The 22601-nt window shown below is 32.3% G+C and overlaps 3 protein-coding genes across 8 annotated transcripts; 2 read left to right on the forward strand and 1 right to left on the reverse strand.

Moving 5' to 3' along the window:
• The first annotated feature begins 1510 nt into the window (after window positions 1-1510).
• Window positions 1511-3751, forward strand: LOC102666780 (uncharacterized). Its single transcript, XM_041014909.1, has 3 exons — window positions 1511-2020; window positions 2109-2783; window positions 2877-3751. Exons 1-3 carry the CDS (start codon window positions 1960-1962, stop codon window positions 3254-3256), a joined length of 1116 nt encoding a protein of 371 aa, XP_040870843.1. The 5' UTR covers window positions 1511-1959; the 3' UTR covers window positions 3257-3751.
• Window positions 3752-12912: 9161 nt separating this feature from the next.
• LOC102666913 (uncharacterized) lies at window positions 12913-17544 on the reverse strand. Of its 6 annotated transcripts, none has more exons than XR_005891165.1 (7): window positions 17274-17544; window positions 14321-14646; window positions 13995-14233; window positions 13745-13912; window positions 13568-13672; window positions 13405-13474; window positions 12913-13133 (listed from the first exon to the last, which is right to left on the reverse strand). XR_005891165.1 is itself a non-coding variant. In XM_014774774.2 (6 exons), exons 3-6 carry the CDS (start codon window positions 13789-13791, stop codon window positions 13038-13040), a joined length of 318 nt encoding a protein of 105 aa, XP_014630260.1. In that variant the 5' UTR covers window positions 13792-13912; window positions 13995-14233; window positions 17274-17544; the 3' UTR covers window positions 12913-13037. The 6 variants fall into 6 exon arrangements, 3 of the variants coding, with proteins under 3 accessions (XP_014630260.1, XP_040870845.1, XP_040870846.1); XR_005891166.1 differs by having other exon boundaries at window positions 14321-14663; XR_414028.3 differs by lacking the exon at window positions 13405-13474.
• Window positions 17545-19772: 2228 nt separating this feature from the next.
• On the forward strand, window positions 19773-21242 carry LOC100777242 (protein JINGUBANG). The gene has a single exon (XM_003522313.5). It carries the CDS (start codon window positions 19951-19953, stop codon window positions 21205-21207), a length of 1257 nt encoding a protein of 418 aa, XP_003522361.1. The 5' UTR covers window positions 19773-19950; the 3' UTR covers window positions 21208-21242.
• The last annotated feature ends 1359 nt before the right edge of the window (window positions 21243-22601 follow it).

The raw sequence follows: 22601 nt of genomic DNA on the forward strand, positions 1-22601 counted from the left end.
TAGGTTTACCTTTATTGTATATCCACTTAAAGGCAAAATCACCAAATTGGGTTCCTTTTACAAATTAATTACCAAAATGGGTCTGTTTCAATTTTATTTACCAAGGGGGTCTGTTATTTTACTACAAAGCGCCTACCTGAGGAGCACGTTCCACCAGAACGCGACACGTGGCTTGACTGGACAAGACGATGTGACAGGGGTGGTCGTGCCTACCTGCCAGGCGCTACCAGTCGTGCCTACCTGCCAGGCGCTACCAGTAGTGGTGGGGCCCCTGGCACGTCCCTGTTCCCTATAAAACCATCTACCCTCCGTTTCATTTTCACACAAAAATCTTGAAGCTAATCGGAAACCTTGAAGCTGAGTTGAAACGTGTTAAAGCGCTTTATAACGGTTAGAAATTTTGTTCAAAACTAGTAAATATTTTTTATCTTCAATACATTATAACATTAATTAATATTTATTTTGTTGATGATAATAATGATTATATTTTGTAGGTGCATAAACAAATTGACACGAACTATAAAATGAAATAGTAATTTTGTTTATATTTTTTGTGTGATAATTAGTAATTTTTGGTAACTTAATAATTTATTTTTTGGTTATAATTATGTTTTATTTGTTTGTTGATGACAATAATTATTTATTGTAGTAGTTTTTATGTCTAGCACATTACTATTATTATTAGTTAAGCTCATAATTATTGATGTTGTTGGTATATTTTTTTAATAGCCAAAATTTATACATAGACATTAAAAATAAATGCCGATTGTTTTGCGTCATGAGTGTGCGAAGTAGGAAATTATTGTGATAGTAATTTCATTTATTTAGAGTAATTTGTTGTTGTTAATTTATTTTAGGTTAATAATTTATGTTATGTTAATATATTTTTTATATTATTGTTTGTTGACGACATTAATTATTTATTGTAGGTATATTTTTGAAAAATGAATTCAATTATTACACTCATCTATTTAAATGGTAAGATGTACGAAACTGATGATGGTATCACATTTGAAGGCCCTAAAAAAGCTATTCAAATAAAGTGTGGTATTAGTTTTGAGAGTTTAAAAAAAAGGATACACGACAAGGTAAAATTACAAAAACATGAAAGTATATCTACTATCACTTGTAGATTTTTAGTTGCAGGTAAATATATTGCACTGCAAATTTGTGACGATGAAGATGTTGAAACAATGATTCAAAGTTTTGAACAACAACAAGAAATGTCTGTCATAGAATTATGTGTTGAAGTTGATGTTGCGGGTGCTTCTGCAATTAATTTGACAAATTCATTGTTATCATGCGGAAATAATATGTCTCACAATGAATCGGGTAGTGCAACAGTAGGAACAAATTCAGAAGAAGATTTTGATGATGATGATTATTTAATATCTAATTCATACGCTGAGGACTCATTAGATGAGGATGAGGATATTAATGAAATGTCTGACACAGATGATGAAGCTGCACGTTTGATCGAACCACTTACAGTTGTGCAATCGGGAGAAGGTATATTTATTGTTATATATAAATAAATATTATAATATTTAAATAATTCTCTACCCTTGAATTATAAATTTTTGGTATATTGTTTTTGTAGGTGGAAGTCAGACTCCATTTTGGGATTCTGCTTCTCACTATAGTAATATTAATTGGAGTTATCCTGACCAAGAAGAAATTTGCGGTTTAGATATGGAATCAAATTTTAATATGGGTCAAGAATTATATGTTGGTATGGAATTTGATACCAAAAGCGCGGTAAAAAATGCATTACAACAATATGTAATGAAAGTACATCAAAGTTTCAAAGTTGTTGAATCTAAATCGCAGAAATATGTCGTCTGTTGTGGAAATAGAAGCGATGACATCCCATGCCCTTTTTATATGAGGGCAATTTTATAAAAAAAAACTGATACATGGAAAGTTACGCAATGGGGAGGACCACACAGTTGCTTGAATATGAGTATAACTCAAGACCATGATAAATTGGATTCTGATTTGATTGCCACTTGTGTACTAGGTATGATTATAAATTTTCATTCTTATTTATCCTTTTTTTTGTGTTTGTTGGTGTGGTGTACAATAATTTTTCGTACTTATTTTTATAGGGATGATCAAAGAAGATCCGTCACTCAAGATTTCTTTGATTCAAGAGAGGATCAATGGAGTGTTTAATTACAACATTTCGTACAGGAAAGTGTGGAAGGCAAAGCAAAAGGCAATAACAATTGAATATGGCGACTGGGATGAGTCTTATGCCGTTCTTCCGTCATGGCTGAAACACATGCAAAATCATTCGCCAGGATCGTATTATCAAATTTGTGATGATGATCTTGTTGTTGGCTATACTGTCAGCCGTGAACACCGACAGTTCCATCGAGTCTTTTGGACTTTCGGTCAATGCAAAGAGACTTTTAAATATTGCAAACCAGTCATACAAGTTGATGGTACATTCATGTATGGGAAGTATCGCGGTACGCTGTTAATTGCAACAACACAAGATGGAAATAGTCATGTTCTTCCGCTTGCATTCGCTGTGGTTGAGGGGGAAACATTAACAGCGTGGTCATGGTTTTTGGCACACTTGCGTGAACATGTCACAGATAAAGATGGTATCTGTCTCATTTCTGATCGTCATGCAAGTATAAAGTCAGCTGTTGCGAATGAAGCACTTGGGTGGCAACCTCCTCATGCGTATCATGTGTATTGCGTGCGCCACATTGCAAGCAATTTTAATCACAAATTTAAGAATGAGAAACAAAAAGAAATGTTAAAAAAATTAGGTAACATTTCATATCTAACATATATTATTTCATATATAACATATGTTATTTGTTATGCAAATTTGACTAATGTGGGTAATTTATTATGTGCAGGATACACCCCGTGTAAGCATATTTTTGATAGAAATTTTGATAAATTTTGTGAGCTGAGTCCCCCAGTAAAAGCATGGATTGGGAAGATCTCAAAAGAAAAATGGACAATGGCATATGACAAAGAAGGTCGTAGATACGGTCATATGACAACCAATCTATCGGAATGTGTAAATAAAGTTTTTAAGGGATGTCGCAATGTACCAATAACTGCCCTTGTGAAGTCAACATACAGCAGGTGTCGAAAGTATTTTGTTGATTGTGGTCGTCAAGCACAAAGGGAAATACGCGATGGTCAAATATATTGCTCACACGTCATGAAAAAACTTTGGGAAAATCAAGAAAAGGCTTGTTCTCACATTGTTCGGACATATGATATTTAGAGAACAATATTTGAGGTTGAGGAGGCTTTCGACCCTATGACTCAACGAGGTGGACATAAATGGACAGTTAACTTGAATGAGCGCTACTGTCAATGTGGACAATTTACTACTTACCACTATCCGTGCTCTCATATCATTGCTGCGTGTGGTACTATTAGCATCAACTTCTATCAATATATAGATGTTGTGTACACAAATGACTACATATTACGTGCTTACTCCGCACAATGGTGGCCTCTTGGGAATGACGATGCGATTGTCCCATCTGATGACCCGTGGACACTTGTGCCTGATCCAAGTTTTATTCGTGACAAAAAAGGAAGGCCAAGATCAACACGATTAAGAAATGAAATGGATTGGAGGGAGCCATCGCAAAGTCGATACAAGTGTGGCAGATGTGGGACAGTAGGACACAACCGGCGTAATTGTCCATTGCAATCTCAACAAGGCAGTTGTTGATGTCATGTATTAGATCATATGATAATGAAATGTTTACTTCTTTTTTTGTTATTCTTAAACACATTTATGTGTCAGTGACATTATCGTAATTTATTTTAAAAGCATTGCACGATAAGATTGAATGTTAAAGTAACAATAATATAAAATTAACATGGAAACAACCATACAAAGTACATGACATTGTTAAAACATGAAAAAAAAAACAATACAAAGTGCATGAAAAAAAAACAATACAATGTAAACCCATTATTAATCAATCATGACTATGTCTGTGATGTCGCGACGATGTCCCACATGGCCGATCCCAATTCCTAGCTACCCTATCAGGGTTTCTTCTTCTAAGATTCCCCCTTTCATCCACTTCGTCAGCCTCGGCAGAGAAATCATGATGTAAATCGACCCCCAATAAGTCATTCATGTCGGGTATATTTCCAGGTACATTCCACGGACCACCAAGTGGGGCATTTGGGGTCGGTAATTCATTATTTTGGGTGAATGAAGGAGTCCCCCCTGAAGGAGGAGAGGATCCAAATATGCCTGTCATACTGTACCCTGGTTGGAAATCATGTGGGTATGAATACATCGGCGCCATCTGCGATGGTTCTTGGGTGAATACCGGCGGTGTGTAATACATTCCATGTTCTCGTTCTGGCATCGGAGGCAAACTGTACGGTGTTGCATCCACAGTTTGCCGACGTCGCCCTAAGCCTCGAGTCTCCACACTTCGCTGTAGTATATTAAACTGCTGATGTTCAAATTGTGGCTGAGAAGGGGGAGCATCTTGATGTGCCTCAAGTATCCTATCCTCTTCTTCAGATATAAGAGTGATCTTCTCGATACATGGCAGTAAATCGTCAAAAGTACAAACCCTTCTCCCAACAGGCGACACCATAAAATGTAGTGTTTCCGCGATTTCACCCTGCATAAAAAAAATAAAGGAATAGTTATTAAAATAATCTTCAACGCAACATTATTTTCTAAATTATAATGAACAATTTATACCAATAGTCCTCTTCTTGCATGTTTTGGGTCGACATAAACTTTTGTCTTACGCCTGTACCACCTCATATATTCAGAGTTCAGACTAAGGGTCCCTGTTTGTGGCGGCGTTTGTTCTACTCTTCTTTCATAGCGACTATTCCATTCATTAAGCGCGGGTTGCATTAGTCGCATCCAATTTCTTCCTTCTTTTTCCTTTAAGGTCAAGTCATGTATGTTTTCGGGTTGCATTACTGGGCCCGGAATAGGTTGTTGCATTCCAAACTGTCGCATGACTCTATCCGGCTGGTGCCATTCCACTTTTTGAAAACAAATAAGTGGTACGATACATGTCCATAATACAGACCCAATAAAACAAACTTGACTCAAATTCATTTCCACATGTCCAGCATAAGGGACCCAAACAAACTGCATATAAAAGTTAAATTTAATAAATTAAGTAACAATTACAACATCATTTAATAAACAAATGTCAAAATTATTACCTCGTCACGTTTCATGACATCTAATTTACGACGAAACTCAAGTAAATTGTCATTGCCTATGTGATGCAATTCACCTCCCAACCATCTTCACAAAAAACCAAATAACAAAATAAGATGTTACGTATAATAATGATTAACATCAAGCAACCATATTTATTAATTATCAATTCAAAATATTAAAGGAAAGTATACCTGTAAGCAAGTGGCGCGTTTTGTTGTTGTGGAGGAATAACTGACAGGGCTAACGTTGGGCATCGTTCCCATGCCCATAACTGAATCAAGAGAGTGAAACCGCCTATTGATTTAGCATGATAGTCTGTTGCGATGCACATCTCTCTATAAAGGTTACCCAGAAGAGCAGCTCCCATGCATAAGTGCTGCACTCTCTAAGGTCTCTCAAAAATTGCAAATATCTCATTAGCACCCTTTTGCTGCTTTTGTCAACAAACATCACGCCTCCTATGAATCTTAAAATCCAAGCTCGAGCAAATCTTTCAAGCCCTTGTTGGTTGCCTATGAAATCATTAATATTTGCAAATTGAGAAGTCAGCCAACTCAATAAAAGTGAGTTCCCGTCAACTGCATCATCGTCAGGCATGACACCCAATAATTCATGGCACAACTCAAACCAATCAATATTTGTATTGCCGGTTAAAGGTCTTCCATCCACAGAAATACCAAGTAGCACAGAAACATCTTGAAGGGTAATAGTTGCCTCGCTACACTTCAAATGAAATGTATGTGTTTCTAGTCTCCACCTTTCAATAAAAGCATTAACTAATGCTCCATTTATCTTCAATTGCGCCAATTTCATTATCGGGTACAAACCCGAAACTTGTAATAAAGGAATAATTTCCTCGGGCGGTGCTTCTCTATGATTATACAGTGGTGTAGCTCGTCGAATTTTTAACGTCCTTTGATTAGCACCATTCCAAATATGTTGTGATATATGACTTTTTTGCATCCACAGTAAATCATCCTCTACTGGTCCAGATGCCACGTCATAATGATTAGATGATGATGAACTTGCCATATTAAAACTCCTGTATAACAAGAAAAAAAATTAATAATCACACATATCATAAATAATTAATATTTAAATACATTTTAAATACGTACGCAAACAATATTATATTCTTAAAAAATATCAAAAAACAAAGCACTAAAAATATATATCAATTTAAACTGCCTATCTATCATAAAAAAAAAATATAACAAAGCATTACAAATATAACACACTATCAAACTAATAATAATTATCTCTACAAATAAATCCACTAAAAAGTATAAATTGCCTATATGCAATATATATATATATATATATATATATATATATATATATTAAAATATAACAATTTATATAGTATTTAAATAACAATATTATTATCTATAATTATCTTCAACAATAATTAACAATTTTATATTATTATAAAATAAAAAACAAAGCACTAAAAATATATATCAATTTAAACTGCTTATCTACCTATAAAAAATATATAACAAACCACTAAAAATGTAACACACTATCAAACTAATAATAATTACCTCTACAAATAAATCTACTAAAAAATATAAACTGCCTATTTGCAAAAAAAATAAATTAAAATATAACAATTTATATACATTAAATAAATTAAAAACACAAAATAAAAACTAACCAACCAAACAAGGGAAGGGGAACCTGCAAACAGGGGGAGAAGCCTTGCTGCAAAAAAAAAAAAAAATATATATATATATATATATATATATATATATAAATATTAAAATATAAAAATTTATATAATTTAAATAAACAAAAAAAAAAACAAAACCTGTTGGGGAGGGGGGAACTACAGGGGAAGAAGGGGACTGCTTGAGGGGGAGGGGGGACACCCTGGGGGGTGGGGGGGTTTGGGGGAGGGGGGGACCATTTAAGGCGCCTGGACGCGCCTGGGGCCAGGGCGCGAACCGAGGCGCCTCGGGCAGGGCACGAGACAACGCGCCTGCGCGCAGGGCGCGACCCTTAGCGCCTGCATGCAGGGCGCGACCGTACGCGCCTGGTTGCAGGGCGCAACCAGCCCCTGTCGCCACCGCCTGCCACCACCTGTAACGAACGCCACGTGTCGCGTTCCTCCGGAAAGTGCCCCTCAGGTAAGCGCCTTCAACCACCAGAACAGCACCCCAAGGTAAATAAGAATGGAACAGACCCATTCTGATAATTTTTTTGTAAAAGTGACCTACAATGGTGATTTTGCCTCCACTTAAATGTGACACTTATTGTTATTTATGATGTATTTAGTTGTCGATTTTAAAGCAATCAATCTCCCTTATTTTTTTAGTAACATAATGATAGATCATTTGAATATTTGATGAAATCCATTTTGACTCCTTTTCCTTTTTTTATCTTCACTGAACTATTCTCAGTGTGATCTAAGATTGTGATTAGTTTGCTTAGGTGTTGGTCTTGTATGACCAATTAAAACATCCTTTTCCTACCTAAAGTAGCTCATCTTGACCGAGATTGTTTCAGTGGTAGTATGCTTTTAGACTCGACCACCACATTTTCTTTTATCCAAATTTTCGGAGATTGTGATAAATTAAGAAATAATTAAATTTAATCTTTGAAGAGAGAAAATAACTTAAATTAAAGAGAATAGTAATGTGTACCTTTTTGAGTTCCTTATGTAACTCTTCATGTCATCCTTTAATTAATAACCTTTTAATTGATAATGATTTATCATACGTAAGCCGAAAATTTTCATATTTTTTTTATGGATTTACCATCTTTTTAGTTTTTAAATTTTATAAAAATTTTGATTTTTAGTCTTTAAATTTTATATTTATGTTTGTCGTCCTTTAACCTTTTTCCACACTTACTTTTAGGCTTTTTAAGGGACTAAAATTAAGGATGAAAAAAAATTTAAAGGTCTAAAAGTAAAGATAAAAAAAAGCTGAAGAACTAAAAATATTAAAAAAAAACTAAAAATAAAAATTTTAAAAGATTTAAGAACTAAAAAGATAATAAATTTTTCCTTTTACCAACCCAGGATATCTCTTGTTCTCACTCACGCATTGCGAAATATGTTAACGGTAATTTGTAAAGGTCGTTTTCTCTCTCTCTTTTGGGAGTAAAAATTAGTATACGGACGATACACTAAAAGAACAGAAATATTTGCATATGCTCTCAATGATTCTATCCACTCAGAAGTTAGAACACACCATGTGGTAAAATCATAGCGATACTCATAAAACTGCCAAGTGGAACTACTAACTATATACCACAAATCGCGCACCATCTCTCTCGTGACCAACATTGGTTCAGCATTTCCTAATGACACAGTGTCATTCACAAGATCACATGACAAAATACTGAGCATTTCTCTGTTTGTTCACCAAGACTAAAACCCTAAAGAAAGATACCATGGTAAATTCGGGCACATCAATTGACATTCCTAGTTAAATTCCAAGAATAACATGAAAAATCAATCTCAAAATTATTACGGGTCTATGCTGATCCTATCTGCCTTTTTTCATTTGTGGGACCAACCACAAACAATTAATAGAAGTATGGGTTCTTCCAGTGGCATAAATTGTAACCTACTTTGCCAGATGTGTTTCTAAATGGTTGCGATACCCCATTGCTCTCAATGTTGTTTGATAGTATGGAAAGGTAGGGAATAGCTTTTTAGAATATCAAATCTACAATATCTCTATTTGTTTATATATGCATATAATAGTTTTCATTCTTTGAATATGGAAACCGGTCCCAAAGTACCACTATGAGCTACTTTTATATATATAGGTAAAGGTTTTATTTGGGTCTCTCATCATATTGCGGAAGGGAGGTAGGTTTTGTCCATTGTTGCCAAAGAAATGGGCTGTCTAGAATCTAGACCAAGGATGACAAAATGTTCTGATATTTCAGGTATTTGAAATACTGTCAGCCAAATTTATAATAATTGAACCATTGATTGGAAGCATTTAACCATAAGGAAAGGATTATTAATACACTTTTTTCAATATTTTTTTATTTATTAAAAATTACTCAATTATGCAGGTCTTATTCTTTATTTAATAAACCTTATTCAAATAGTTTTCAATAAATTTTAATAATTAAATAAGATAAAAAGTCTTAAAAAGAATATATTAAAAAATGTATTGCTAGCACAACTCTTAACGATATTCTGGCATCCCTTGCTTAATATTTTAAATATTTTAATATCTATTAATAAGGATTATTCAAACATTAAATTTAATTTGTATGGTTACATACACATTAATTCAAGTACCTATTATTAAATGAGAGTTGCTATGTACCCTTAGAAATTAAGGTGTTTCTGAATCAGTAGTTGAATGAGTTTGAGCACAATTAAGAGAGAGAAAGGGATTTTTCAATGACAATACTAAAATTCTTAAATTCTGAAAGCAAATAGAATTTCTCTAATTAAATACCTAATACTACAGTATTTATATATAGTATTTGACCAAATTACTTCATTTAAAAAACAGAAGAAATTAGTTTATTCGGGGGGAAATATTGCACATGAAATGAGTGAGATTGAATTATCATATTTGAGTGGGGAAATCCCAATGATGTTATGGTGAAACAAGAAAATTCATATATTTCAATAAGAGGGGTAGAGGAAAATTATATCCGCAACTCAATTCCTTAATCAAGTAGAAGATTGAACTTAAATATCACTTAAAAACTTAAATGTTAAATTATCTGTGTCAACAACTTTTGGTTTAAAAATAATTTTGTAAAACTTGAAACAAACATACTCAGTAGCAAGAATATAGTATAGAAGATTTAAAATTATAAATGGCATGTAATTAAAATTATAAGTTCATGGAATTTACTTTGGTTTTAACTCAATATTTTATTTTTCGATAAAGAAACCTCAAAATTAATTTTGGCTTGAACTCTTCCCCTAGGCCTCTTCAGTTTGCAAGTATTTCACTAAAACCACTCTAATTAGATCTATCTGGAGTTTGGGGTGGCAGCTTGACAGGACATGCCTTATCTTCTCAAACACAAGGGGGTAAAATTTTGGTACCACAAATGGGACAACCTTGGTTGGAGAAAAGAAAATTAATCACATCATGGTTCACAGCCAACATTGACTTTAGAATCTATTGGCATGACTAGCATTATATAGTGAGTGTCTGAGTGATCTAAATGTTTGGTAAGGATGAGTTCATTAGAGTTAGGTTCAACTAAAGCATTATAGATATTCATTTTTTTATGGTCCATCTCCCCTCTGCATGGAACAAAAGACCTCATTATTTTAAATACCTCCACCGACGCCTCCTATTTTTTCTACTTTCTTTTTCTATGGTATCATAAATCCTATTAAACTTATATTTCGTTTTCTCTCGTGTTTAATAGATGGCATTCGTCTTCATGGAACATTTTTCTAAACAAAAATTGGAACAGCTCAATGGGGTCCGCATGAGCTTCCTATCATTGAGAGGTACCTATTAGTTATTAGGACACCTGAGTATTAGGATATACACTAACATTCTAAAACGTTTTATACTGTTCACCAATAAAAAATATGATAAATATGACTTTTAAAGTGTTATTATAAAAATTAATTAATTAATCCACAGTGTAAAATATCCTTACATGGATAATTCATATATTATCTCTAATTTTTTTCATAATAAGTTAAAATAAGTTTGTATACTTCAATTTATGAAGTTAAATATAAGAAAGTTTATGAAAAAGTTAGTATATAAAATTATTTTACTTTGAAAAAAATGTTCGGTCTATTTAACAATTTATCTTTTTTTTTCCCTTAAACTATATGTCGAGAATATTATCTTATCATCGTGCCATGCATTTCTTTGCGGTGTGCTTAATTGTTATTTATAAAAGTAGATCGAGTAAGAAGTTACCGAGGCAATTACATTCGACAAGAAAGTCAATCATAAAATAATTAAAAACAAAGGTGGAGCTGATTTTAAAAAAAAAAAGAACATCTATTGAGTAAAAATTGTATGTATGAAGACATGATTTGAAAAGCTATCTTACCGAAATGAATCTTATCCAAAAATGGGACCCTTGAACATGAGGTTTAAAAAATATAACCTAAGGCATAAAGAGGGACAGGAATTGTCCACCACTACTGGTGCAGCCACTAGACCCTAATGCCTACGTTGTTTTATTTTTGCACTTTTTGCACTTTTTGCAACAAGTATACTTCATTCCCCAATAACCTACATCACTAAGTTAGGTCTTCCAGATAATGCTTTGTAATTTGTATGAATGTCCTCTTCCATCTCTGGAAAGCCAACTAAGATATTTCTGTATAGTCGTAAAATTAAGATTAAGGGTTCCTATAGAATCAAAGGTTTGATCACATCATGTAAAAAGCAATAACAAGTTGGAGATATATATGATTAACTTTACACTACTTTTAAAAATGTGAGATATTTATATTATTTTATGTGTCTTCGGTAACTTGCTTGTATCCGAAAACATGCATGATAAGTCTCTATCATTGACCGAAACCTACAATTTTATTTTATTTGAATACATAACCTGCAAATTTTATCGAACCTGAATTATGTTTCTTTAATTTATTCAAAGTGACTGATCCTAGTAATTATATATTTAATTTTCTACGTGGTTGCTCTCACCTGCACCAGCTGCTCCTATAACAGATGAAAGTCAGTAAGTCAGTAACAGCCATCTGATGCTGTTGGCAACTATTCATATCATCATTAATTGATCCATTAAAAGATTGTTTGATACGGTTTGTTCCGCAGCCATGATTTAGGTAAGGCAGACTTTAAAAATTAGATCAAATTAGAACGACGCCTCCTAAACTTTAATCAAATTATTACATATAGGTAGTGACTTGAACCAAATTTGTCTATTTGAGATTTTCCAAGTAGACGAGCAAAAAAGTTGAGCTTAAATGCTTGGTACGGATAGATTTCCGTCAACTCAACTTTACAAAAGGCAAATAGGAAAAGCAATTGAGAGACAAATGCAAGCTTAATTAATTTGATTAAGACTTAATTGTTATCATTACCCTTTTAGTCAGGCTGCCTAATGAGCTCAAAGCTCCTCTGATCTCACGTTTTAGAATGACCTTAATTAATTCACACGTCTAATCTTGCTTCTCACCCTGTCCCCTGCAGACCCCAGACCCCTGGCTCTGGAGCAATATAACTAACTTGGTACTACTATATCTAATTCTTCTCCGGTCTCCATATACTCTATGTTTAGTATCAAATTAATTGAGATTGAGATGTCAACAGTGATGCTCAAATATAATATACGTTTGGTCTCACATTAAACACTATTACAAAATAAGATTTTTACATTAGTTATTTAAGACTTTTAACATTGATTATTAATCGATGTTAAAAGTATCGATTTTGAAAGTAATATTATTAATATTGATTTTTTAAAACTGATGTTAATTAATAAATACAACATAGATTATTTAAATAGTCGATGTTATATGATAATAATTATGAAAAAAGAAAGTTATAAATCTACATATCAACATCAGTTTTTTTTTTTTAAAATTGATGTTAACTGTGAAAAAATCGATCTTAACTGACACTAACAACATCGGTTTTTTAAAAAATCGATGTTGTTTTAGAATTTTTTTTAATATGTTGTCTGTTTTTTCAATAAATCCAAAATTAACCTGCAAATTTTAAAACCAGACCACACAACATATAATTTTCATTCTGTTTTTAAAACAACTTTTACCAGAAATTCCATGAGAAATTTACTAATTACTATGAATTAAAAGCATATTTAATGTTAAGACATGAATTGTAAAAAATGTAAAGTGAGTAAATATAAACTACAATTACAAAATTGTCTAAACACCCTAAGTTTTATTTTTAACTTTCAAATAGTACTTTGCCCACTGTATACGAAACACCTTCAATCTCTCTGGTTCCAATGGTTTAGCATCAGTGAAATACTGCATAATATAATAAAACATAAGTTAATAATATAATAGCAATCATAACAAATTGAAATTTGGTGAATTAAAAATTATCATTTCCCAATTATTCTTGAAATTTTCTAAGATTATAGTTGACATCCAATGTATGACGTAATACTCACACTCAGAGCTTCCTTTTTGTCTATTACATTAAATACATTATGAAATTTAGATATTCAACATTAAGTACAAATTAGTCTACACAGTACTAAAATATAAATAGAAACATATTGTTTAAATTACTTACTTTAACAACAATCCACCTAGCAACAGGTTTGGATTTATTTTGTTGGGTATCGTCAAATCCTTTCAAAGCACTGTTGAATACAAACATGGATGCTTATTGTACAATTAAAATTTTGATGTTCCTGACTAATGCTAATGCAAATGTATTGAAAAACAACACTGACCTATTAATTATGCCTTTGAGGTAGTTGTCTGGCCTATTATGCAATGAACAAAACCAGATGACAACATTTTCCTTAGGCAAAATAACGACCATTTGCCAATGTGCACTACAGTGGAAACCAATATAGGTTATTATACTATTATACATTATTTAAATTCATTTGTTCAGTTTAACTTACCCATTTAGGTAGGCTTCTAGGTACACATTCCGTTTTGAATTTTGCATCCAGTTCTTAATGTAACTTTCTAATTCAGATTGCAATTGGCCAGATCTCTGGATAGACTGTAGCTAGAGGAATCCATACACATTGTTATTCCCCACTCGCATACTTGTCTCAGTCATATGCCTATTGTTGTTAACACAAAGTAAATTATGTATGAAGGTAAAACAATAAGTTAGGTAATTAACAATAATCTAAATTGACTTACAGAATCCATAACTGTATAATAGAGATGCTGAGACATTGACCATCATGTGCTATTTCAGACAGATCTTCATGCTTTATATATAAGAGAAAGTCTTCATTAAACAGGCCAAACAAGGTAGCATCCCACATAACCTACAACGGCTTCAGAAAAAGTTGTGGGATGGTCAATGTCATCAGATATTGGGGATCATCGACCTCATGATCCGGCCAATTTGCAGGTTTCGCGGGTCCCACAACTTCCTGTTTATCCAACATAGTTAATTAACATAATTTAATCACAGTGAACACTTTAATGGAAAAAATAAGCATTTAATGAAACTGAAATACATGTTCTGATAAACGCTTGACAAGATGTGTCGACCAAGCAAGGAAGGTGTTAAGTGTCTGCTCTATGACCTTAACCTCTTCAGTGGGTACAGGAATGAGAGTATCTGCATCTCTAACCTCTTCAACACCAACCTTGACTTTATCATACAACAAAGGAATGTTGTGAACGATTGTGGATCCCTCATAAACTTTTCCTAAGACAACTAGGCAGGAAGGATTTTTTCGATATACAACCCGCATTTGTCTGAGTCACCCATGTCTGAATCGTTCCTTGAGGGATCAATACAACTCTCCTTTGTGCTGACACAAGCAGCTCAAGGACCAACCTGAGGTATCAACCAAACTTTTTATTCGTAATATTAGTTAGTTTTAAACTTAACAAACTTATTATAAATATTAGTTGTGACTGAATGAAAATACAAAAAATCTTTACACTATTAATACATCTATTATTTATTCATAAAATTATAAAACAATTAGGAGTATAAAATAGCTATAGATAATTACCTTCCAAATCACTACAGCAGACAATTAACCGAATTAATTAATTAGAAGTGTGAGATATTATAAAGGAAAGCAAACATTATTTTTTTTTGTTCACTATAATAATATTATGCAATATCTAATAAGTTTAAATATTTTGCTAATGATTAATATTCGCGGTTTTTTTATTACCCTTTTCTATCCAAATTCAAGTTATTACCCATACAAGCTTTTTTACATGTTACAAATACAAATCTGATCCATCCGCTCTCCTATTTCTATTGTTTCTTTGATATTAATTTTGTGCATTCTAATATAGAAATCAAACCAATTTCAATTGAAAAATAAATAAATAAATTAATTATTCGATCTTCATTTTATTAAAATTATTTATTAAAATTTATTAATTTTAAATTAAAAAAATAAGTAAATCATCAGTTTCATTCACGTTGGGGAAAATGGACTAGAAACAAAATATTAAAGTTGCTTATCATCAAAATGTCATTGTTTTCATAGCTGCCCCTGGACTTAAGTTGTTACCTCAACACAACTGCAATTGATTATGATTAATGGGCCTGCTTTATCTTATGGAAGGGGTCACCATTTAGAAATGAACTTTCTTAAAATATTACTAGCAATTCCGACAAAATATTTTAGAGTAACACATGGTAGAGTCCTTGTATATTTCACAGAATTAAACTGTATACAAACATACGTTTGCAGACAATCACATGCATAGTTATTAGAATCTTACGATAGATGCATGAATATATGCAATTTTGTATATGGATACAAACCATTCAGTTCATATGATTCAACAATTGGTTATTTGTTCTTTTTCTTTTTACTTGCACCAATTCTCATGAAAAATATAAGCTTAAATTGTTAACTGAAAAGAAATTGAAGAAACGCTTCTAAACTAATCTTATTTGATTATTCCACAATAAAGACTTTACAAACTTTGATATAACTGATAATTGTTTTATAAGACTTCTTGTTAAGTTGTTTTGGCCACTGTTTACGGAACAGAGAATGAATGCGGTTCTGCCATGTGAGGGTCTCAAAGTAGGAGTGAGGCCAAGAGTTAGTGAAAATGGCTTGGTGGAAAGGGAAGAAATTGTGAAGGTGATAAAGAGTGAATGAGTTAAAAGAAGCTGCTACTAATGCACTCAAAGAAGATGGATCTTCTACAAAGACCTATTCTCAAAGAAGATGGATCTTCTACAATGATTCTTGGCACCAATGGATGTTACATGTAAAATTCTGATCTAGAATGAGATCATCATCATGTTTATTTGCAATATTGTTTGTAAGATTTGCTTACTAATGAATTTGATTGGTTGCCATTTGCCAATGATTTTGCATACTTGCACAGTTTATGTTGGGGGGCTAACTTTTTGGTTTTGTTATGTCTTGATTTGTTAGAACCAATTTTTTACATATATCATGCCACTTGTGTAGTGCTTGTGTTTCTAGGTGTCTTAAGATGGTTAGCCTAAGGTAGTCCATAATAACTAAAGAGAAACGAGAGAGAAGTATCACTAGTGATGAATGACGGGAATAAACTATAATTTTCATTACTAAACACAGTTCAGAAAATACAACTAGAACTTAATAGAATCAACCTATTATCAGCTTAACTGCTATCATGCTTCATAGTTTTTTTTTAATGAATAAAATTGATGGGGAGGAGATGGCACCCTAGTCCAAGGCAGGGAAAACCTTCGAGCTCCAAAAGTACTTACAGAAATATTTACATTTATCTCATCCCAAGGTGATGAGCGGGCTTTGAACCTGCGACCTATCATGCTTTATAGTTAGACATTGGTTATCACTCAACATAATTCACTGATGACAATGGCTTCAAGCTTGTGAAGTTTCTTTTCTCCCATAATTTCATATGCTCTTATCCTAGAAAAGATTATACTAACTAATTTTTATTATCAGATTTCATCACCAATTTAATGATGTTCAATAATGACTTCTGAAAGAACTTCTACTGTGCCTTTGACATCTATACGACATAACTTTCTCTAGTGTTCTGTCTATGAAATATTTTTTCTGCATTTATTCTCCTTTATATGAAGAAGTAGCTATGCAATTCATCTACAATTGTATTTTCTGGAATTTTAACATTTATTTTTGGACATGTACGTTATGCGTAATCTGTGCCAGGTGTTAATCCCAAAAGAGAAAAAAAAGAAAAGAAAAAAAATTTGTGTAGTTAGGGTTAAGGTAAGAAGAGAAGCATGTACCGGTACTAAGAAACAAAAGGGGGAAAGAAAAACTAAACTAACGAGCATCTATACTGAACCAAACTAACGATCATCAATGAATCAATCATTTAAACAAACACCTTAAGTGCACACCACTTACAACATCAATGGAGTTAATCGAAGCATACCAAAACTCTACCAGCCTCACATTGCATGTTATTTATTAAAGTGGGTAAAGATAACAACAAAATTACCTATCCTACCGAGCCTTTGTCTTCCGCGAGAGAGTAATCAAGGTGGCGCAACGTTTTTCGGTGCTTTTTTTTCGCTTTTCCAGTCGTTTCCAACTCATCTGCGTACGCGTCTTCCGTTTCCGATTGATATACCCAATCCCCAATAAGAGAGATTGAAAAAAATTTTCACATCCATCATAAATCAGGAAAAAGAATGATTTTAGGTGAAAAACGAAGATGAAAAACACAAAAAGAAGAGAAAATATAATCTGTGGGTGGGTGTGGAGGGACCTTGCCCACCCTATTTTTTTTATTAATATTGTATATGTTATTTTAAAATTAGAATATTTTTATCTTTAAAAAATATTTGATCCACTTATAATTTTTATTTTGAAGATAATAATACTTTTAGATAAATATTATAATTATCTTTTTTATGGTCTTCATTGTGAAGATAATTTCTTTATCTATTTATAAAATATTTGACTATAAATTTTCACTTTTTAATATTTTTATTTTTATAATTCATTATTAATATTTTAAAAACTATAAATAATTACATTTATAATTGAACAATTTTATTAGCATTCCTTTTATATTTATTGGGGAAGAGGGGGATCCCTCTCATTTTCTTAGTCCAGACTGTGACTCTCATTTTCTTAAATAATAAATAAAAAACAAAAACAATAAAAATTTAATACAATTAATAAAAAAGTGACAGAATAATAAAAATGAATAATATAGCACTACTAAAAAATAAGTTTGAACATCGTCCTATTAACATCAGTTATGATAAGAACCGATGTAACATAATACGTGGTGACATTTTTGAAAATAAAATATCTTTATTAACATCGGTTATTTAGAAATCAATGTTGTAAGTGTTTAGACGACATCGGTTTTCAAATAAATGATGTTAAAATCACGCTAAATTGAGCTGTTAACATCGGTTATTTGAAAATCGATGTCGTCTAAGCACTTACAACATCGATTTTCAAATAACCGATGTTAATAAATATATTTTATTTTAAAAAATGCTATCGCGTATTACGTTACATCGGTCCTTATCATAACCGATGTTAATAGGATGACGTTAAAACTTATTTTTTTTAGTAGTGAAATATGATATATACTGTATTTAGTATACTTTGAAGATAGTTGTACCAATATATATATATATATATATATATATATATATATATATATATATATATATATATATATATATATATATACTTAAATATTTATTCTTTTGAAATACTCACCAATATTTCTTTTTTATTTATTTTTCTTTTTCTTTTATATCTAACATTTATATTTCTCTCTCACTAGATGTCTAATATATTTGGAATGTCTGATTAGTCTTTTTCAAATAATAAATTGACTTTAAAATTAATTGAGTGGAAACAATTTTTAGTAATATTTTGATTAAATAAAAAATATACTAAATTTTACTATTAATTTACTTTTAGAATAAAAGAAATAATACTTATAGACATCATCAAATGTTAGTCCACACCTTTAGAGAGAAAGACATAAATACTCTTCCTGATAGAGATGGAAAAATAAGATCAATCAAAATAAAATAAAAAGTAGAAATAGGTGAAAACTAAAATAAAAATGAAGGATGATTGGCAAAAAAGATAAAGAAATAAGTAACAATGAGTAATACTTGGAAAAGAGAAGTACATGTGATACTACTAACTTTTCAATCATCTCCTTTGCATTTCTATAATATCAAACATATCTAATCATTTTCATATTGTTTATTTCTTATCTCTTTCCTCCAACCAAACAAGCCAAAAAAAAGAAGATAAAAGTGATAATGTAAGTAATGATATGATACATAGAATGAGAGAGAAATATAAAAGGTGGTAAATGAGTGTTTACCTAACAAGTCCATATATCATTGTTGGAACAAAAATATTTTAATACAAATTGATTGGCTTCAAAACCAATTGTAACCATAATATTTTTTAAAATCAATTCAACTTATGCATATATATATATATATATATATATATATATATATATATATATATATATATATATATATTATAATAGTTATGAACTTCTTTCATTTTTCTTGTCACATGATTTTTTTTCTCTTAATTATCTTTATTTTTTCATCACATTATTAATTTGTGACATTAGAAATATTAGTCATACACTCTAACATACTTTTTTAACCAATTTTATATTATTAGTTAAAATTTATTAAAAATAAATTTAATTTTTTTAATCTCAAATAAATTTTAACTAATATTAGAAATCATCAATGTCTTTAAAAAAGTGTGGTTCTGCTTGCTAGTTACTAATATTTTTCATCACTTTATTGTGTCTCATGTTTCTCTCCTTTCACTTTCATGTTGTAAGTTTGATCAATAATATATATAATAAATTTAATTATTCATTTAATTTTTATAACTTTTAAAATTATTCATTTTAGTCTATAAGTGAATTTTTTAATTTTTGAAATTTAATAAGTAGATTTTAACAACAAAAATTTCTGAAAAATTAAAATATAAATGTTAAGAAGTAAAAAAATCATTTATTAATTATAAGAACTAAAACAAATAAATTTAATTTAAAAATGATAAGAACTAGATAAATAATTAAACTTATATAATATTAACCTCATTTTGCTTTCCCGCGCCACACCATTTTCACACTCACTCACCTTACCAAATTATGAACCATGGAATACCAATACCCATCATCTTATAGCGTCTCTTCCTCTTCTCACTCCAACCACCATCAGCAAGGCTCAACAACGAAATCCCTCTCTTCATCACAACGCAGCCTTATCTCAGTCCCCTCCCTCAACCACCACCACCTCCACACCCCAAATCCCTCCGTCTACCACCACTGCCTCACAACCCTCAAGGGCCACACCTCCTACATCTCCTCCTTAACCCTCTCCGGCAAATTCCTCTACACCGGCTCCTCCGACCGCGAAATCCGGTCCTGGAACCGCATCCCTGAAAACTCATCAACCGACAACAGTAATAATAATAACAATAACAGCACCGTACTCGCCGGTAAGGGTGCTGTTAAGTCGTTAGTAATCCAATCCAACAAACTCTTCAGCGCGCACCAAGACAACAAAATCCGCGTCTGGAAAATAAGCAACAACGACGACGACCACCACCACCAGAAATACACACACGTGGCCACGCTCCCCACCCTCGGCGATCGCGCCTCTAAAATCTTGATCCCCAAGAACAAGGTCCAAATCCGAAGGCACAAGAAATGCACGTGGGTTCACCACGTTGACACCGTCTCTGCCCTCGCCCTGTCCAAAGACGGAGCCTTGCTATACTCCGTCTCTTGGGACAGAACACTCAAAATCTGGAAAACCAAAGACTTCACGTGCCTGGAGTCCCTCGCCAACGCGCACGACGACGCCATCAACGCGGTCGCAGTCTCCTACGATGGGTGCGTCTACACGGGATCAGCGGACAAAAGGATCAAGGTGTGGAAGAAATTCGCAGGAGAAAAGAAACACACCTTAATAGAGACCTTGGAGAAGCACAACTCTGGGGTGAATGCGTTGGCTCTAAGCAGCGACGAGAATGTTCTATATTCTGGTGCATGCGATAGGGCTATTTTGGTTTGGGAGAAAGAGGGTGATGATGGGAAAATGGGGGTGGTGGGTGCGTTAAGGGGGCACACTATGTCCATTTTGTGTTTATCTGTTGCTGCGGATTTGGTGTGTAGTGGCTCTGCGGATAAAACGATTAGAGTTTGGAGAGGTTCTGTTGATGCGCATGAATATTCTTGTTTAGCTGTTTTGGAAGGGCACAGGGGTTCAATCAAGTGCATAAGCGCAGTGGTTGACCACTGCAACAACACCAACACATGGTCGCAGTCGGAAGCATTATCTTTTCTAGTCTATAGTGGCGGTTTGGACTGCCACATTAAGGTCTGGCAGATTTTAGTTCCTGCTATCTAAGTTATATGGCCCATAATAATAATAGGTTCTTTAAATTTCTTCTTCTTTCTTTCTTTTTAGCGCTTTAAAGGGAACATGTCAAGTGCAATTTAGCCTTTTCGTGAATTTTTTATCCATGGCATCGAAATAAATTTTAAGAAATTTATAACAAACTCACAGTACTAGCAAACTGTACTTTTCTGCTCGTGAATTTTTGCCTTCTTTTTCACCCCTCGGATTGATTATTTGAAGTACGATCGATCCATGGCTCTGGTAATGATCTTTTACGTTTGACTAAAAAGATGTTTGCGTGGAAATAATTAAATAAAGCCAAATATTTTATTGAGGTGGCCATTATTCTTTTCGTTCACGGCCGACAAATTGGAATGTTAGAGTTTTGACTTGGTTAAGCGGCGCATTAGTAAACTCTCTCTATGACTATGAAGTGATGTACGTTGTTTAATGTGTTAACGAAATAAATATAATCTTGGGTAGATTATAGTCACTTAAACATAAGCAATACCAATAAGTCTAGCTCAATTAACTAAGACATATGTTTAAATTGGTATAAATATTCGAATACTTATTTGATTTTATGGATTAAAAAAATTATTACATTAAGTAATTTCGTTATGCTTCAAACTAATTTTCAGACTTAACCATTTCTTCTTAAAATAGGTTTTACTTACATTTTTTATCTTTTACTTTAATCTTTAAAAAAATAAAAAGTTAATTAGAAGTATTGGTTTCTAATTTTTCCATTTTTAAATAAAAGATTCTTTTAACTAATTCACATTCTTTAATAAAATTGATTAATTTAGTTTAAAAATACAATATAAGATACTAAAATCGTGTAATTACACTGTGTGACAGATTCAAAATACAATTAAGTCATATTTATATATTTGCAGAAGCGTCCTAAGTGATTGACTGCACATCATATATATGGAGCACCGTAAAAAAGTGGACAAGATTTTATCGAATTCATAACATTTTCCAAGTGTTTAATTACCTGTACAGCAACAACGTGACAATATTATCCATTAAGAATTTTCCTAATTGCCTGTTTACGGGATCTCTGAATTTTACCAGGAAGAAGAACAAGTGTTAGGTAGTAGTCATTTTTGCATTGCCATTATTTAACCTAACATATATAACTTCTTTTCTAAATTACTCCTACCCTGTTATGTGATAAACATCATATAATTGACTTGGCCGGGAAGTACTAAATAGATGCATGTAAGTCACACATCATACGTACTAACCTAGGTTTCAAAATATTTCAAAGTATGACATCACGAACTCTTCTCATTAAACTAAATTCACTACCCTTCGTCCAACTTTGCAAATGAACTTATGTCCGCGTGTCTCACTCAATCCCAAAGTAAACTAACAATCTTTAATACATGTCACTT

The sequence above is a fragment of the Glycine max genome, chromosome 4, assembly GCF_000004515.6.
Source record: "Glycine max cultivar Williams 82 chromosome 4, Glycine_max_v4.0, whole genome shotgun sequence".
Lineage (NCBI taxonomy): Eukaryota > Viridiplantae > Streptophyta > Magnoliopsida > Fabales > Fabaceae > Glycine > Glycine max.